We start from the raw sequence: 19888 nt of genomic DNA, 5'->3' as shown, positions 1-19888 counted from the left end.
AGGGCATCATATATATCATACATATGATAGCAGAGAATGTTTAAGAGCACAGTCACAGACAGCAGTCAAGATACTATTTCCCGTGGGTCTCCTACAAGTCTAACATAGTGGATTGCCAAGGATGTGGCTGCAGATAATAGATGGGACATGACAGAGATAGGGTCACAGCACTGGCCACTGTGTCTCACAAAGACGTCAGGCAGGAGGGTGGCCCAAGAAGCATCCTCGGGTGCATGCTGCCACTTAAGCCTCCAGAAGGTTTCACACAGGATGGTGGACCCCTGGAATGGCCCAGAACCAGAAATGTGGCTTCTAGTGATGTCTGCTTCCTCTACTTCTATTCTTCTTGAGATTATGAAAGTGTTTGAGGAGCTGCATCCAGAATACAGATTCTGAACAACCATGGACTACAGATGCCACAGCAGTGACAACGAGTGCTTCATATTTATTTGCTAGAATTACATAGAAATATATGATAAACAAGAATTACTTCTGAAATACATTGGAGATAAAGAAAAAAGGATATTTCATAATATCCACTTGTTAACGAGTATGAAGGTTTAAGGATGATAAAGGATGATAAGATGTAGGTAGGAAAACAATGTAAACAATCCACATTCTGTAAAGCTTGTATAAATTAAGAGTATTACAGGATATAGAAGTTCTGTATTTAATAACTAATATAAACAGATTGAGAGCAAAGACATAAAGATTTGGGAAGCAGCATAAGATCACATTTAGATGCTATCTCATTCCCTGTAATCTAACTGTGCTGGAGTTTCTTTTCTGAAGATTATGAGATTTACCCAACAATACCAATAATCATGCCATGTGCTTACTGGACGCTACTCTGAATGAGTTGAAGATAGAGATGGTCAAATGCATATTAATGATTTGAGAAACAAAATATGGCTATAATTTAACGATTCAAACACCTACATTGCTGCTCTTTACTTGTCCAATTCAAAAATTAGATAATGCCAGAGAAAGTTCTCAACACTCATCTAGTCCTGACCTTAAGATGATAAGCAAGCGGTCTCTGAACTGCAGTAACCTGGACTCTTTTACTAAACAGTGGTAGAGATTTTTTCTTCATACTATGGACAAAAGGAGCAATCATTCCTCAGGACTCCCTTTTTTGGAATCTGAAAAGCAAGAGGCGTGAAGACTTGTCGCTCTCTGCCCTTCTTTCTAGATCTCCCAAAAGAATGTTCTCTAGTTAAATACAAAAAGATTTGCAGATTTAACAGCAAGAAACATCTCTTTATGAACATAATCAGACCACAAGGCAGAGGATGTTCATTTATTATGGAAAAGGAGCTGGAAGGAAAAAGCACCATACATATTCCTATTGCATATTATGAGGTTAACCAAGGAGAACTTACTTTTGCATTCAGGTAATGTGAAAAGTGATACAGGCAGCATATCAACTGTAAGGTCAGTTAACTCAGTCCCTTTTTATTAAGATAGTAATCATTGGTAAATAGTATTAGTTTGCTTCTGCCACAATAGAATTGTATTTCCAAATTGTACAGTCTTAGAAGGGAACTGATATGAAGCTCCAGTTACCAGCACAATTAATACACAGAGAAGAATAAAAAGATTATTAGATTTAATATGGATTACAGAAACAGATATTAATAGGAAAAATTTGGATTTTTATATTCCTGTGAGATGAACTAATGTAAAGCAACGCACTGGTAATACTTATCATGAAGCACAACAGTTACGGGTTTTGTATCTGTATGGACCATAAAATTATTAAGAAATTTATTTGTGCTCTGTACTGAGAGCAACCTTCAATAGAGACAGATAAAATAACTGTTTAGTACTTAAATGTGATATTGCTAGTCAAAATGATTTTCACATATCCCCACTGTTATATTGAATATTATCGTACTATAATTTCACACACAGCCTGCAACGCTCTTCACTCTGTTGAAAAAGTGTGCTGTTTTGTTGCTGCTCTCTTCAGGTACCCATTGTTCTCTGGTCCTTGGCTAGAGGGACATGTTTAGCAACAGGACAGTTTGCTCTCTGATTAGGCATCTAAACAGTTATTAGTGTGTAGCTGAGATTCCTTAAAAGAATGAGGCATCACCCTCTATAGAGAAGCACCACTGATGGATGGGACCTGGACAATGGAATTAAAAATTTATTTTGTCTTATTGCTCTATTTAAAAACAAACAAACAAACAAACAAACAAACAAAGGCAGAAAAGTTTAAGCTAAACTGTGAATTTTTCTGGGAGGACAAAAAAATCCATTTCAATTTTCGCAGCACACCTAACAGAAGCATTTGATACCAGGAGGAACCAGGGAAGTTCTTCCACAGCACTGCATAAACATCGTGGCCCTGGCTGGAAAAGGCTCAACCCTGCTGGGAACACAGATGACAGCCCCGAGGAGCATGTACAGGAGAGAGACCCAAAGCATCGCATTCAGATTCACAAAAGCAGGAGCCTTTCACCAAACAGTACCCTCATTGCCATGAGGCTTACTGTGCTGAGAGGAACATTAGGGGAACTGGCATGACACCTACAAATGGACGCTGAGGATTTCACTAGTTTGTGACCTACCTGAGGTTTGTCTGACACACACAGAAATTATTTCTGGTGAAGGAACCCATAAAGCACTGCAACCAAATGTAGCTCAAGACCAGCAAAAGCTACCAATTAAAATACCATTACACAACACATCTAAAATGGCAGTAGTCATCTAACAAGAGAAAAGAAAATCTGTTACCAGTTTAACAGGCTTATTTTATATTCTGTATGATGCAAAAATCCTAAGGGTTACCAAAGAACATTCTCAATTTTTCTGTAAAACACACTCCACAGTAAAGAACCTCAAATCCTGGCTGAGAAAAACATGGGAGGGTTTCACAAATCTCACTGGAGAAAAACTCTGTAGCCTGCCAACAGGTTTTCTTTCGCAGACATGCATTTTCAGTCAAATCTTACTCAGCTTTGCTCTTCCACCAGGCCCTCTTTCACACCACTGTGTATATATATATATATATATATATACACATATATATATATAATTATAAATATGTGTGTGTATATATATGTAAAAATACAAAAATATATATACACATTATATAATGTATATATACATATATATATATATACACACACAGGACTGTAGCAACTACCGCACAGTTACCCTCAGTCCCCTTTTGCACAAGGACAACTATCTTCCACCACTCCACAAGTGCCCATACGTGAAAGGTGAGCAGGAATCAGGAGATGCATGTGAGCGTGGTCTGAGTACATAGAGCTCCTGGCACGCTCTCTCTGTCTTTCTGCAGAAGTGCAGTTATTTCTGTAACACCATACCTTTGGAAACATTTTTTCCCCATGCAGTGTATGCCAACTGGGTAGCAGATCTGGATACAGCATCTAATTCTTGTCTTCTTGCACAGGCCTGTAACTTCAAAGCACATCACAGGAAGCCTGTGAAAAATCTTGTTTGCAACACAGCAAAAATGTGGTCTAGGAGCACAAAAGATTCTTACCCTGTTTACATCTGGAGGCAGAAATGAAAATTGTGTCCAGTCCTTATAAGACTGCTTCAGGGAGCTTCAGGTCCTACTGGCAGAGAGGTGATGAGGTTCTTTTAGTAGCTCCTGTTGTAAGTGGTTTCCTTCATTTGCTCTCCAGCTGCCTCCAAGATGAGCAGCACAGGTGCCTACTGCAGCCTGGGCTGCCCTGAGGGACTGGCACAGTCGGCACAGGAACTACAGGAGACCCCTGTCCCCTCGAGCTGCTGCAGAAGGCAGGCAGGACACCCAGCAGGGCTGCAAGTTCTGAGAGCAGGGCAGAGACCTCAGTGAGAGCACCCACTCCTGCACAGAACAACAGAGCCTTGGCTCAGGTTGCCCAAAGAATCTCCCTCCTTGGAGATCTTCAAAAGGCACCAGGCCCTGGGCAATCTGCTCTGGGTGTCCCTGCTTGAGCAGGGGTTTGGACCAGATGACACCCAGAAGCCATTCTGTGGTTCTCTGAACACATTATTGTTTCAATTCTGAGCCCCAAAATCCCTTCACATCTACTTCAGCTCCCAGTTTCTCTTTTTGTTCTACAGAGGCTGAAGACTGCATCTCCACAGGTCCCACCTTTGTAACAGCACCCAAAATAGCCGCTGCCACAATTCTGCTAACCCAGCTCTTTGCTCTGCAGAACCAGAAATCAAAGGAAGGCAGAAGGGCTGATATTTCTGACAGTACTGATGTGCATTTTATCATTGATTTTCAAAACGAGTAAAGCTTTTTTTCTGCCCAAGAGCAAAACTTAGGAATAGAAAGAGAACCACTTATTAACTCAAGCCCCCTAAAAAATAACCTATAATTTAAAATATGGCAGATAGAACACTTTTGCTGATGTGATAGGTAGGACAAAATACATCTAAAACAGTTCCTGCTGTCTGAAATTACTTTTATTAAATGTTGTCACATATTGCTGGAAAACATGTCACCTGATGGCATTTATAAATAAACAAAAATTTAAAAATTAAAATATTCTAACAAGTTTGGTTCTGCAGCAGGAGAGGGAGCTCATTTTAATATTTCAGAAGTTAGTACTCACCAGCCTGCTCAAGTCTGAAAAGTCAATGCATATTTTAAAAAATTCACTTCACATCTGTTCACTGTGTACAGGCCTGGAGGCAAGCACCATCCAGAAAACTTTGATCATCCAGCAGAAACTAGTTGGTATCTGAAGGGCAGTGAGAGGATTGTCTTCGTCGCTTTCCTCTCAAACGTGTTATGAAAATAACAACTTCAGTAAAAGTTTGTAGGGAAAAAAAAACAACATCTTGCAGCTGCAACACCATTCAAATGCTCCTGAAGCAATATGAAAACTGGCTGAAAAATTCAGCATTTTGAAGCCCCTAATTCTCTTCAAAGCTCTTCAAAATGGGCCTGTCACTCCATTGAGGGGGATCAGTTAAGTTTCATATTGGTGAAATAGAGTCAGAGAAAAGACACGGTCTAAAGAAGCATTGTTCAACAATTTGCCCTTAGAATGTATACTAAGATTTTGTTTACTTTTGAGTTCACAAATAATATTTATATACATCTCCGCCTTTGAAAAGGAAAATCATATAGTCCTGCCTGTGCCACTTCAGGAGTCACAAATTCCTATTTATGAGACAAGTTCCTATATAACCTCCTTGAGCTCAAAATTCATGGTCACAGACCCATTTGCAGGAAGCCATCAGATGATCGTACATTTCCTCTTTTCACATTCACTGATTCACACCAGCAAGCTCATCCCTTGCAATCCCTCACAATCCCATCACTAGGTAACACTTAACCCCATACTGCTTCTCTCAAAAAGTAAGCTGTTAATCATCGAATACTGAACATGAACTACTGTATACAATACCCCTTAGCAAGGATTTGAGGATTATCTCATCTAATTAGATATAAGCATGTTTTCTAATCTCTGGGCTTAAGTCAAAGCCCAATAAAAAGACCTCCATTGACTTACACTGAGTTTTGGATCACGCACTGTGAGAACTTGATTATGCATTTCAAAGACAGAGACCTTAATAAAAAGTGTAACTAATGACAAAGGAAGAAAAGCAGTTAACTGAGTTAAATGGTCTGGATGTCCCGTGTAACTAGGGATAAGTCTTGAGAAAGAAATCACTAAAAGTTTCTGGAAGTCATGTGAGTGTAACAACTCAGCTGACTGCTAGTTTTCAGACTCCTAAAAGCACGAGATTCTAGTAGACACACTAAAACATGCTTTAATATTTATTTATTTATTTATATAACTGCCTGCCATGTGCAAACAGGTTCATTCTAGCAATGAAAAGTTTGATTCTTGGGAATTTATTCCACTGACTAACAGGAAGCACTGTTAGCATGCTTTCAACCTTATATCCCTCTGCCTCATTACTGAAGGATAATCGTTCTGCCACCTTGTCTCACCAGAGCAATTCTTTCCTCCTGTGTGTACTTGCATCCTTGAAATACTACAGAGCAGTTGTCATCTACCCTCTCAGAAAGGAGCTTCCTTGCAAGCTATGAAGCTTCATTTCTGTTATGGTGTTCTTCCAGGTAAGCAACCCTCTCACCTCAGACCTTTCATAATTCCTCTTGCTTCTCTTTTAAATACCCTCCAGCCTGTAATATCTTCGTAACAATGAGGTGCTCAAATCCGAATGAGGTATTGTAGGGGCTGGCACTATGCAAAGAAAAGCAATTTTCTTTGGTAGTCTGCAGTGGTATGTGTGTGCCTTCTTGCCCCAAGTCACCCCAGCTTTGTGTAGGGAAAGAAGGATCAGTAGGGAAATGAAAGTTAGCTTCACAGATAATATTTGCACAACTGTTCAAGGAACTGGATATAACCAAAAATGTGAACTAAGGCTAATAAAAATTACCACATGCTTTTTGATAATTTGCTGCATTGCAAAAGATCTCATTATTCCAAGAATATGACTATTTAAAAATTGTTCAATTATACATGAAATGAATTACCACCATGTTTCCATGGGAGAAAATGTATTAGTGTTCAATTGAGCCTGAACTAGTCAGGGAACAGGTGGGAATAAACTGCTGGATACCCTTACTGAAGCAGTATTAAGGTTCAAAATGGCATTTTAATGAATTAAGTATAGATTCATTTGTACATGAAATCACCACAACTGCCTGTTTGGGTCCCAGTCAAGTTATAATTCAACAATAACTGCATGCTACCGGATTGCTTGTTCATTACCAGTCGTGGCTGTGCTGGCCCTGGACCAACATGGTGTCCTTCCCTGATACAGCTATCTGCTGATGATAGGAATGGCTATTTAAATGCAATTAGTAATTGCTATTAAATCTTCCTATAAGCCAAAAGCACTTCCCTTCTCATTTCATTTTGCAGTTCATCATTATTTGCTTATTACAGTATCTGTAAAGAAGCAATTCATCGAGTGGCTGAAAGAGCATTAGAAGAGCGAGCTCACAAGGCCTGATTCTTCCCATGTGAACATCCGTGCAGAGTGGAGCCACGTCAGCTGAGGTCTGCTATAAAACTGGGGTAATGGGATTGGGCTCAGTGAAAGCAACACACTCACCTGCATCCTCCCCACACACATGCAGACACCCCTGCTCCAATAATTAACGTGCTGTCAGTCTGGCAGAACTGAATTGAAAACGCAAAACTGGGGAATGGTATGCTGTGGCTTTGTGCTCCACTGAAGCTTTCCTTGAGGATTTTGTCTACTACCTCTCATTAACTTGGTGATGAAACACACTACTGTAGGACATGCAGATAAATGTCAAATCTGCACTATCAGCTGTACAAGCCATCCTACAATAAACTACATTGCTGATGAAAACTACAACAGTGATTGCTGGAGCATGCAAAATCTGTTACCCTCCTGCTCCTAAGTTGCAGACTAAATTAATAAAACGTAAAAAGTTTTCCTACATTCACAGACTGTGCATCCCTGATTCCATCTACAGTTCCCTGGAATAAAGAAGAAAATTGACAGATACTCAACCTAGTAAAAGTGTCAGCTACAGAAAACCCCCAAAGGTGAAAGTAATTGCCAGATGCTCCAAATCCTCATTATATCCATGCTGACAGTGTTTCTGTGCTCACCTCTTGCTAGCAACTGCATCACTCTTCCAAGTTGCCAGAGCACTCTGGCAAGTGTCAAAGAGCGTGCACCTAAGGCCAGGTCCTCAGCTGGTATAATATGGCAAAGCTCCAAGGGCTTAAGTGCCTGCCAGCCAAAGCTCTGGCCCGTGCGACCTGGCTGCCAACGTCATGGAAAACTTCCTTTGTTCCTGAGCAGCTCATGGTTTTGATAGCTAATTAGGAAATATTTCACATTCAACAAAATCTCAATTGACAGCTCTCCTGCAACCGGATCACTTGGGGGTATTTCTTAGGCTTATTCCTTTATTTGAATGGGCTCATCTCATTTCCTCCTTTGCTTCCCAGTTCTTCTCTGTGGATTGTTGCCTCCTCTATGCCTTAGAGACTCTCTCCCAGTCTCTCTTGGAGCTCTCCCATTCATTTTGGACCATTTCCCAGTCCTGGAGCTCTGTTTCAGCTGTCACTCATGTCCTCATTTTCCCTTTCTATTCCCCATTTATCTGCTTTCACATTTATGGAAGTAAACCAGCGAAACAGTTCTTCACCCACTTCTAATATATTAAGTATTAAATTAACACAGAAAGATCGTGGATTTCAAAGGCTGCACAAGATTTTATTTTCTGAGGCTTTCTGTGGCTTTTGCACCATATTCTCACTGAGAAGAAGCAAAAGCAAGCAACAGAAAATAGGAATGCAGCAGTGAAAAGCATAAGTAACTTAAATCACTCAAAAAAAAAAAAATAATAATAATGTGATTTTAGGTTTAGGTGTGGGTAAAGTCACCAATAAACAGATTCCCCATTGAGCATATAGTTCAATTTTGGCATTAACTTCTTACACTTACAAAACAGACTCAATTGTATGAATCCAACTAAACTAAGACTTAGTACAAGCCTGTAGCTAAGGATAAAATCTCCAGTACTCATACGAGTTATTGTACAAGAGTCCTCCTGGAAACAAGGACTCCACCAAGCAGCGTACCATTTTCCTTACATAGAATGCTCTTTCATTGATTCGGTGTTACTGCCAATTCTTTCCTCAGCAGCTGCTCAAATTGCTCTGCAGAGAAACCCTCCCAGGACAGCACTAACAGAGCCATCCCTTGTGATGTTCCATCTTCTGAGCGTTAGTAGGAGCAACTACCAATGAGGATAATCCCAGAGTCGGACCAATCATGCTACTACATGCTTAGTAGCAGGCATACTGGAAGCCCTGTCAGAGTCTTTCACTGCTGTAAAAAAAAAACACCATATTGTGTTTGATTCTGTGCCTGTACCATTTTTATAGTGCTGCAATTCCACTGATGACAGTGAAGGTATTCCTGATTTATGCTGGGATGGAAGAGAGTGCAGGAAAATTACCACTACTGTAGTTTACTTGCCACCATGGCCTCTCTTTCAATTATATTGTCTTCATATCAGTTAAACTCTTGGTCTATTCTTCCACATGCACTTTCTCCCAGTTGGCATCTGTGTAAGAGCCCCCAGACCATAATTATTATTTTTTTTTAGTATAATAGATAAATAAATGGCAGAGATGTGGGTAGTGTTTGAAAAGTACAGCATCCGTGCTATTTATCAGTTAATTCCAGGTGCTGTGTTCAGTTTTAAGTTTATTGCGAAGTGGTTTTTAGCTTTCCTTATCTCTTCCTGAAAAGTTTTCACTGATGTTTCATTTGAGAATATTCTAACTTATCTTACAAATGCAAAGGCAAGATGCATAAACAAAAGATATCCCCATTCTTTTCTCTTGCAATTCCTCACACAGATGAAAAAACTGCAGACAGGTACACCCATTTAACCAAGAAGCGAATCTCAATAACTGGATTCATCCAAACCTCATTTTTGTTTTAACCCCAATAATCAACTAGCAACTTAAGTAAATACCTGACATAAAGCATACTCTTTCAGCTCATCTTTTATACCACAATACCATAATACATCACTTTCCCTTTTCTCCTTTTTACTTAAAAGCAGTAATAGTCTGCCCTTGGGAAAAGCACAAAGCCAGATTTTCCATCCCATTAGAACAATCTGTGTGAGTCTTTAGCTCTGAAATAAAGGTAACAGAGTCCTAACAACACTTACAATGTAAGTCATGCTTTCTGCCAAGTCTGAATGCCCTTTACAAAGTCCTGCTTGATTTTTTTCTAGCTCGGTATTATAAATGTGAATATATACATAAATAGATGATTTTCCAAAGGTCACGCAGAAAGAAAGAAAGTTTTAGCCTAAGGTTTAAGCACCATATTAGATCTTAAAACATGTTGGCTCTGGCTCTTGTGTAACCTTATACCAAACACTTAGTGTCTTTTATTTTCTACAAATAAATAAATAAAATAAAAATACCAGCATGTAGTATATGGGACAATCTGCAAACACCTGAGAGAGAAACAGAAGTTCAGAGAATAACATTCATGCTTTCAACTCACACCCATCTGTCTTATGAACAAGACTCCACCTCTGGATATGCGTGAGCATCTAGTTCAAAATCCAGGATGCCTCCGGAAACACAAACACATTGGGATAGCACATTAAGAGAAAAGCCTATTAGATAAAACAAGCAACAATTTCTGAAAAAGAAATTCATACAGCCTTGCACTTTTCTAAACAGTTTTCTTCCATTCTCATAGCCATTAAAATGTATAAAAATGATTATTTCCTAAACAGCATTACCATGAATTATCGCCACTACTGTTGCCTAGCAACTGGAGTAATTTTTGAATAGTGAGCTACATAAACCAGTATCTGGAGTTTGTGCAAATGGGTATTCATCTGAGGGTTTAAAACACATTCCTCATAGAAATCAGATGCAGAAAATGCAGCACTAATGTAAAGCTGAAACACTTTTAAGAAAATAAAACAGCTCTAATAACTGCTGCAGCTTAGCAAAATCCTCCTCCTATAGCAGAGCTGAGCTCTGTCAAACTTGGTCAAGGCTGGAGGTGAGTTCTTTGCTCTCCTTGGGGTAGCACATGCCCCTTTCCAATTTTCATGAAGATGTTTGGCATCCCTGTGGAGGAAATCATTCTTGCCCAGTCTTCTGAGGGATTTGCTCCTAACTCAAGAGCAACAGAAAATGGTGACATGAAATGGCAACGTATTTAATTCAAATAAATAATTCTATTTTTATATGACACATATTGAGCTAGAAGAACTCACTGGTTCATATCACACTATGACAGAGTGATGTGCTTAAAAATGTTCAAAATTGGTCTGGACATTAATAATGACAAAGAGATAACCCACTGATATATTAAAAAGAGTTTATAAACACATAAATGAAAGACACAAGCTCCCTTAAATCATGGCATAGTCACTTATTAGCTGCATGTGGTTAGCCATTACAGAGATTCTTGCCCATTCTTCAGACCCAAGTGGAATTTAACTTGATTGCAGGACAAGATCCCAACCTGTATTGTTTGATGTCTGTTTGATTTCTTACAGCTTTAATAGACAAATTCATGCTAAAGATAATGTCAATCTGTGTTACTGTTCCTGAACTCTTTTCCCAATGGAGAAAAATTCCAATGTACTGGCTTCCAAGGCTTCCTAGCCTTATGGGTAAGAAAAAAACGTAAAATGTGCTGAACACCAGCATGTTTCATGGAGACTGCAGACAAAGAGGCAAATTCATCTTGGCACAAACACACTGCCTGCTGAAGACAATGGAGTAATATCTGCCTATACCAACAATGAATCTGAGCAAGCTTTTCCATACAACTGGTACCTGTAGAGACAAGGCTGAATACAGCACTAGGTGGAGTTTAAGAGACTGCAGCTTCTCCAAGTTCAGAAAACATTTCTGCAGTAAGAGAAAACCTTTATGTGTTGTTCTCAGACATTATTTCAGGGCTCCCAGGAAGCTGTATTGTGCCCACCAACAGGCTGCCACAAACTACCTAATGGCTGTTTAATAGCTCAGGCAGAGAAGAGATGCTCCATTTTGCCTGTTACGATGTGAAAATTTGTTGAGACCACACACACAATGCACAGTGCTATTGTATAAAGGAAACATTTCCCTTGTTTTCCTTCAGTACCACTCACAAATGGCAGTCAACAAAGTTTTAATTTTATCCTTAACGATGAAAGAGAATAACCCTAAACAAAGGGATATGATCTCAGCTAGATAGGCTAGCCATTGCTGCACACAAGAGGTGCTACTGAACACATACCACTTCAGTCTATGGGATGCACAGCCTCTTCTACAATGCAGCACACAAACATACACACACAGACATCTCCTTCCTCTCTCCTCCACACATGAGCTACACACACCTGCATTGCCAGATCGTGTGCTCCCACAGCCACCGCTCATGAATAGATCACCCTTGGGAAAAAATACATTCTGCACTCTTCTCAGCAAGAAGTGGACAGAAGTTGCTCCAAAATCCACCAGCATGTTTAGCAAATTTTATTTTTAAAATCCTCTTTGGAGACAGAGATATTGCCTCTGATTTCCAGACAACAAACCACTGCTGTATACTGTGCTTCTCTTCTTATGGGAGCAGATACAAGACGAGATGCTGGCCTGAAGAGAGCTTTTATATTCTTTCAGCAGTACGGAGGCATTGATGAGCAAGTGTGCTGGCACCACTGGCTGTGGAAGCTCAAAAGTGCAAGAGCTGGGAACCGCTGCAGAAAGGGATCGCTAGTGCAGCAAGTGGGAGGCATGTTTGGTAATGCTTTTCTCACAGCCAGGCACTGCCAGGGAAAACAGCTGTTGTATGTGGTAACTATTCCTTGTGTGTTCCGTTCTAGCCTAGGGAGCATCATTAACATCATTTTTCTATTTCTACAGTCTGCCTTCTCTTCTCTCCCATAAAAACTGAAAGGAAGAAGGACAGATTTTTTTTGATAAGCATAGATTGAGCTGCATTTAGTGAAGTACAGTGTTTAAGCCATTTCCACACTACAACCAGGTGAATAAGCCACAGAAAATTTCATGAATATTTATATGTACAAATTTGGTTAGCCAACTGAATACCAGTCTGACTGAATTCAAGGAACAGGAATATTTCTGAAGAGCATGCTTTAAGCCAAGACTGCCAAACAATTTTGGGAAATAAATATTTAAAGAAAAATAAAACCAAAAACTCATTTCATCTTTATTTTCTAAAATGAAGACAAAACCACAAAGTAAAACTTATCAATATCTTATACTCTTAAATGAACTTGAGAAAAAACACTTTTATAATCTTCAAAGTGGTAAAACAGATAGAATTTATGGACGCAAACAAACTCTGTAAATGACTTTCTTAGTTCATTTTTCATGTCACCCTATTGTTCCCACCTCCAGATCTGATACACACATTTTCCACAGATGTAGATGTACATTCAGTAGCAGTTCAATTACAAGATGCTACATAAGCCATTCCTATGAGGCTGGTTGCTACTCCCTAGGATTTAGGCTACAGAAAAGCAATACCTTCCCACAAAATAAGAAAACTCTCTAAAATAAAAGTTGTATGACTGTCTGGGTTGGGTAATGAGTCCAAACTTGCCTTCAGACCTGTACACATGAAGAATGGGCTGAGACAACAATGAAGAGAAATGAGTACAAAACATACGTACTAGCTGAGGATCTCCTCTAATTTCCCAGAAGCCACCTGCAGTAGCAAAGGCCACTTGTCTAGTGTGACAAATAGGGCCTACTTCTTTTTTTTGCAAGTGAAAGGCTGACAGAGATTCAAACTACACAAAAATAAAATGTAAAGTAACCTTGCATCACAGAAACAATCCTATGGTAAAGATTCATGTACATTGTGACAGATATTTTTGAAAAACAAAAATGTGTATAATGAACAGTAAAACATTTTTCTCTATAATGATTTCTCTCCTTTATGAAAGGAACTTTTGCTTCATGGAGCAAATACGAAACTGGATCTCTGAAGCTTTAAAGGATTAAAAAATTTTCGAACAATCCTAGAAAACAAAATCCTCATGTGTTGAACTTTCATCCATAAGATCTTTAAGGCAACCAGGTTCTCTATCTTCAGGCTTCTTCCTTTGAAACCTGAACACGAAATACAGTGTAGCTACCAGACATACAGCTAGATCAGGCTTCACTCAACTTCAGGGAGGCTTTGCAGACTGCCTCAAGAGGACTGCACCAACCCTAGGAGACTGCCTTCCTGCTTACCACAAGTCTGGAGTGAGACAAGTAAACTGCTTGCAAGCATCCTCTCATTAGGTGGAACAGAATATCACTTACTTGTACGGGATGTGTTTGCTTCCATTGACAAGGGCAAGGATGACATTGCCCAGTGCTGACAACGAGAGACAGAGGCCAGAGCTTCCTTCGCGGTTTTTGCTGAGCACTTTCACACAGCTCCCCAGGTCAATAAGGTGCAAGCGGCTGCGACCTCCAGACACTGCCATAAACAAAGAAAGCAAATGGTTAGCATGTGCCTCCAAAAGCAGTTTCCCAGGAAAGCTAAAGGCTAGCTACGACTTGTGAAGAGGAAACAAACCAGAAACCTCTCCTAATTCGTGGTATCAGCAGCAAACTGTAGGGATCCTGTGAGTTCACTTTCAGCCTGTATTGCTATATGTTTCTGTCCACTACTGACTTGCTTTAAAACTGATGAGGTTTTCGTTAATCATCTGCTCCTCCGAGTTTAACCCTGTGGCAGGCGGTCATCAATGTATTGTTGTTTTTGTTGTGTTTTTTTTTTTAATATAACTCCTTTAGCCTATACCTTAGTTGGCTCTGTTTCTGTCTCTGAGATTTCTGTTTCTCTGCCTGGAAAACTACAGGTTGAGAATTGCTGCTTGGTGAGCAGTGGTTTTGTGATAGCTTCAGTTTTTCTCTTGTCCTTCCCATCTTGGATACTGAAGGTTCATAGGAACGAAGGCATCAATGGGATATTAAACTTTGCTTTAAGTTTACATATTTTTAAATTATCATTTGGGCTAAGAAAAGGTTTTCCATGCTGTGTGTAGTGGGTTGTTAGAAAGCTGTTCTGTTCTGAAAATGGTTTCTGTAGAACTGGTAGTGGGTGCCTGTTTTCTGTCATGCTTACTCTGTATCAACACAACTACGCTGAAAGTGAAAGGATGTTACCTTTGAAATACCAAGATTAACAAACGTTTGCTCTTATGAAAAATCTATGTTTCCTTTATGAACTCAGGGGTGGGGACTTCGCAAAATTTACAGAAGTGCTTCTAATTTTCTATTTTCTGAAGACAATTTCCTAGCTGCTTTCATTTTCCTTTTTTTGTGTTTTGTTGTTGTTGTTTTACATCTGCTCTTTGACCAGTTGTCCCTATTCTCAAGAGTTAGTTTAGAAGCAACTGAAGGAAAAGACAGTTTTGTTATAGAATCATAACTCAAAAGTTAGCACTCTTTGAGGATCTGAACATAAACAGAAGTAGAAATACTTTCACTTCTAAGTTTACCTCTGTGCAACTAAATTCACAGCCATTTCTACATAGCACCCTAACTCACGCATTTAATCAAAAATATTTATATATATTGGAATTGGGGGAGACCTGCTCACAAGAAAAGATGGCAATGGGAGCAACTATATGATGGAGATCTTAGAAAATAAGTTTTCAGATACATTTCATTGCTTTGGAAATGCCTTAACAACCACAAACACATTTTTCAATGATCCTGCATTGAGTAGCTGTGGTACCATGGCATGTAGGTGCCACAGGAGGTAGAAGAAAATCCACAGAAGGAAATAAATGCACATAGATATATGAAGAAGAAACTTGTAAAACGCTGCGTGTTGACTAAAAGGTGATACATGATCATATCATTTTGCAGATTTACTTAGAGAAAGTTTAGTATGAAATACATATCTAAATATATAAATCATACAGCTACCAAAGGCATATAAAACATCAGCACACTAAAGGCATATGTAAATTAGAAGATGTTAACCGACATTCAAAAAATAAGGAGGGAGAGAGATTTCATTTTGCATGCACTGCAAAGCACAAGGCTCACTGCTTATTGCTACTACCTGGTATCTTGCATGACACAAAACTCTGAAAATACAAAGCCTTTCTGTAGAAACCATGACAATGCATTATATATAACGCTGTAATTCTGATTCAGTTGTAGGTTACAGCTAATTAAAATAAACAACTAGAAATAGATTTTTATGATAAAAGAAGAAAAAAAGAAAAATGAACAAAGAAGAAGTGGAAATAAATCAGAAGAAAGGAGAAAAATGAAGCCGAGAAAAAAGAGAAGAAAACAACAGAGAAGATAAGTAAGAAAGGAAAAGAGCAAATAAGAGAAAGAAAATAGAAGGAAAAAGAGAAAGAAGAAAGATAAAAGAAAAAAGAAGAAAGATGAATATTTCTATGAAAGCAGTTTATGCTATGGAATTTGACAATAATATTCAAATAATGCAGCCAGTATCTCTCTCAACAATTACCAAAATACAGTAACTGCTGCTTTTTTTTTTTAGGTCTTGTTAGTTCTCCAGCTACATTAGGTATCTGGCAAGAAGACTTCCACATATCAAATTATACTGCAATATTGGCTAAGTCATGTTGAATATGACAAAAAAGAAGTGAAGAATAAATGTCTGATTAAAATTAATACGAGTAGCCAGACATTCAAAATACTGTAACAATCCCCAGATTACACTACAACCCATTAAACGTCCATGGATGTTTTCAACACCGTGTTCTCTGAGGTGTTCACAGGGAAGTATCCACGCACGCTACAAATGCCTGAGCTCACTGAAAAAAGTCATATTCCCCAGGAGAACCATGCAGGCAGCTGCACCTTCACTGCCTCTGAACCTTGGCCTCTAATTGTACTTAAACTCGTAGATTTAGGATCCTCTAAGTCCTCTAAGATTGCTACCCTCAGAAGGCTGAAGTTACCCTTTGTGAGCAACCCCAGATGATTTTGCTTAGAAAAACAAGGAAATGTGTTTAGATGCTACCAAAAATGACTGCAGGTGTCTTTACTGGATTATATATAATAAATATTTCTGTTGCTAGGATTACTGGACACTGGGGAAACAAAACAAAATGAAGACAATTTATAATTATTATTTTTGTAAATTACAATTTATTTTAAAAAAATCTGCCTTTCAAACTTTAGTCATATTGTTTGCACACATAGTCCTTTTATACAGATCGAAGAAATCCAGAACAAGAGAAAGGACTGGATCCTTCGTTCTTATTTAATTTACAAGTCAACATAAGACATGTTTTAGGACGGCAGATCCACTTGCTTGACCTGAAAATGAAATTATTTTTTAGACAAGTTCTCCATTAATGTATCTGGCAGCTGTAGAGAGAAGTAGAACATCCTAGCACTTGTTTTTCTCAGTGGCCACGAAGACTTTGCAGAGCTGACAGCTGAAAAATGGTGGTGCCAGTTCTGCCACAATTCCATTTCTTTCAGTGGTACTAAGCCTGCTTCATGACATTCCTGGTAATGAATCTGACCAGGAGTTAAGTACAGTACTGATGCATTACTCTAACTGTCATTTTTTACCAAAATCATGCATTAGCCTTCCCTTTAATCTCATCCTTTAGAAGGCAGGTTTTTTTTTTTTTTTTTAATTATTTTTCTTTTTTTTTTCCAAGCCTTTTTTAATCCTGTTACTGGAATCTATATATCTCTACTGTCTGCACATTTTTTTCTGAGAAGTCCTTCATTACAGAAGGAGACACTGATAATCACTAGGCGCCTTTTCTGAGCAGCTGGAATTCCCCCCTCATTCAATTATCAGCCAGATCTGACCCTGCCCAGCTCAAGAGGCCACTAAGATATGGAAACTTGAAGACAGGAGGTGGTATGGACAAGGGATGAAAATATAACTACAGGCAGTTGGGAAAGCATGCCATACTATAATCTTACAGGATCGTGTCATCTTCGCTTTTTAAAATGAGTCATTATAGCCACAGGAAAATATTTTTTTCTCTTTTATTAATTGCATTTGAAAATAGTAGAAAAGGATTGTGTGTACATGTAGTACTTTTGCCTGTAGTAAAAAACATGGAGTATTAAATAATCGTAATAATAATTCCCTCAAAATCAGCCATCTTTATTCCTATGCACCAATCCGTTTGAGCATTCACAGTCTTCCTTTCCACCGCAGGGTGGTTAATTAATAAACCTTTAGTTAATTGAGTTTTCTGCCTGCCAATTCCACTGGGGTTATTACTTAAACACATGCAAACTGCATTTCCATTTAGAACAACTTTCTGGTTTTCTCTCTCACATTATAAGTACAGTAAATGTAAATTTTCTGCATTCAAACATCAGACATTAATACTGCAGTGGTGTTCACCCACTACACATCGTTACTTGCAATCTACTCCTTATGACAAATGACCTATGCAGAGCCAGGAACTGAAATATGTGTTATATCTGCGGAACTGTTTAAGCCACCAACTCAAAAATAAAAAATAAAAATCAGAGGTCTCAGGTGTCTTTCAAACAATTTGTCCCTGTAAAATTTATTATAAAAAAAACAAAAAACAAAACAAAAAAAAAAAAAAAACAAAAAACAGGAAAGTTTGTCTTTTGGGTGGGGGTGATCCTTATATTATACAAATCGTTTATCACTGGACTTTGCTATTAAAAAAAAAAAAAAGTACATCTCTAGCTATAAACAGTTTGGAGACTTGAAACAAAAGATAAATATAATAAAAAATATAAATGGTGAGTCAAAAGAAACCTTTGAAAATTATAGAATATATGAATAGACACAGCAAATACTGGAAGCACCTTTTCCTCATTTACAAATAGGAAATGGAATAAAGACACAAGTCAGTGAAAGTACCTATGGCACAGAGAGAGAGCAAACCTACAGCCTGGAGTCTTCACACGAAGAACCACGAGCACACATGCAGGAGGGCCAACAACTAAAATGTTGTGCTCCTTCAAGGAAAGCTGCAGGTTATGCACTGGCAAAATCAGCTCCCACACACTCTGCCCTATGGAGGTGCTGGACTGGAACAGTCAACGTGAGGGTGGCAGGGAATCCCCATCGCCACAATATTTTCATCCATGATCTCAGCCCTGGAACTATCAGCAAAGATAATACTAAAAGCTAGCCTGAAGAGCACTTTTGCATCTAAACACAGACATCCACGCAGTGTTGAGCACTAACTGTTAATACTTCCACAAAGGCAGCAGCTAAATTGACAATTGATAGCAATAGTCCCTCGTGGCCTTTAATGGCCTTTGCTGGATCTTCACCAGATGGGCAAGCAGTCTAAATGGATCCACTCCATCAGAGACCACTGCTTATTTTCACCACTAGAGAACACTGCTTAAAGGCTTATTCAAAGCCACCAGCGACAAGGGAAGGGAGTGAGGGAGCAGCTTACTTCCACCCTTGCCGCTCTTCTCCATGCGGTACTGGTAGATGTGCAGCGTGAAGAGCATGTGGGAGTTGCGGTGATCCTCCTCATCGCAGTCCCGCTGGCTGCTGCGCCGCGAGGCGATGGCGGCGTCGAGGAAGAAGGCAGCCTTCTCTGCCGTGGGGGCGCGGAGCTCGCTCTGGTTCTGGAGCTGGGGGTTAACACAGGGAAGAAGTTACCCACAAACTTCCACAGGAGTCAACACTATCAGACAACAGCCACAGTCAATGAATGCTGTGGATACACTGGCTTCTGATGGGGCTGGGGAGGAGGAAGCGCCCTGTTGAATGAGACCTCCTGGCACTGGCAGGGGCATTGCCATGTCCTCCAGGCGCCCCACTACTGAATCCAGGCCCCATTTCTGAGGGTCGCTGCTTGCGGTACCTCTAGTGGCAGTTGTTACAAATAAACCTAACATTTGTCCTATGGGCTGGACACAGATGCACACATTTGTTCCTCTACTTTCCCAGAATTTTAAGCCATTCATTAAAGTTTGTTATTTTTGCTGCCTGTTTTTTCCTACTTTGGCAATCACTGTGTCCTCCTGACAGTTAGAAGATAAATAAGCTACTGTGGATAACACGTCAAGCCCAACAGTTGGTGAAGACTGGTGGGGGCAGGCCCGCGTGTTATTCTTCAGGAAGTGTTAGAAGGGAGCAGTCCACAGCCAAATCTGTGAGATAACAGGACTGAAGCTTGTGGTCAGACCCACAGCGTGTGGAGAGAAGCACAGAAGAGAAGACACTTTCATGCCCCTTCACACCACAAGCCTGTGCACCTGCTCACAAGATAGGGCAATCCATTAACTGGAGCAAGACAGGTAGTGTGCATATGTTCATATTTGCTGGACCCCAATCACCACCACCAGCCTGCTCTTATCTCTCCAGAGTGATTGACAGCATAGGAGGGCAGATATTAACCCACCATAATGTTAGG

At 39.5% G+C, this 19888-nt stretch overlaps 1 protein-coding gene across 1 annotated transcript in view; it reads right to left on the bottom strand.

Annotated features, from left to right (window-relative positions):
* The window catches only part of KIF26B (kinesin family member 26B), a 263040-nt gene that overhangs the window by 36177 nt on the left and 206975 nt on the right, over nt 1–19888 (bottom strand). Inside the window, exons 8-9 of the mRNA XM_032183779.1 lie at nt 18920–19103; nt 13818–13977 (exon numbers count right to left, since the gene is read on the bottom strand). Coding sequence (XP_032039670.1) covers nt 13818–13977; nt 18920–19103 — 344 coding nt within the window. The remainder of the gene's footprint in view (nt 1–13817; nt 13978–18919; nt 19104–19888) is intronic.

Source organism: Aythya fuligula, chromosome 3 (genome assembly GCF_009819795.1).
Source record: "Aythya fuligula isolate bAytFul2 chromosome 3, bAytFul2.pri, whole genome shotgun sequence".
Classification (NCBI taxonomy): domain Eukaryota; kingdom Metazoa; phylum Chordata; class Aves; order Anseriformes; family Anatidae; genus Aythya; species Aythya fuligula.
This window is presented reverse-complemented; position numbering and strand designations above follow the sequence as displayed.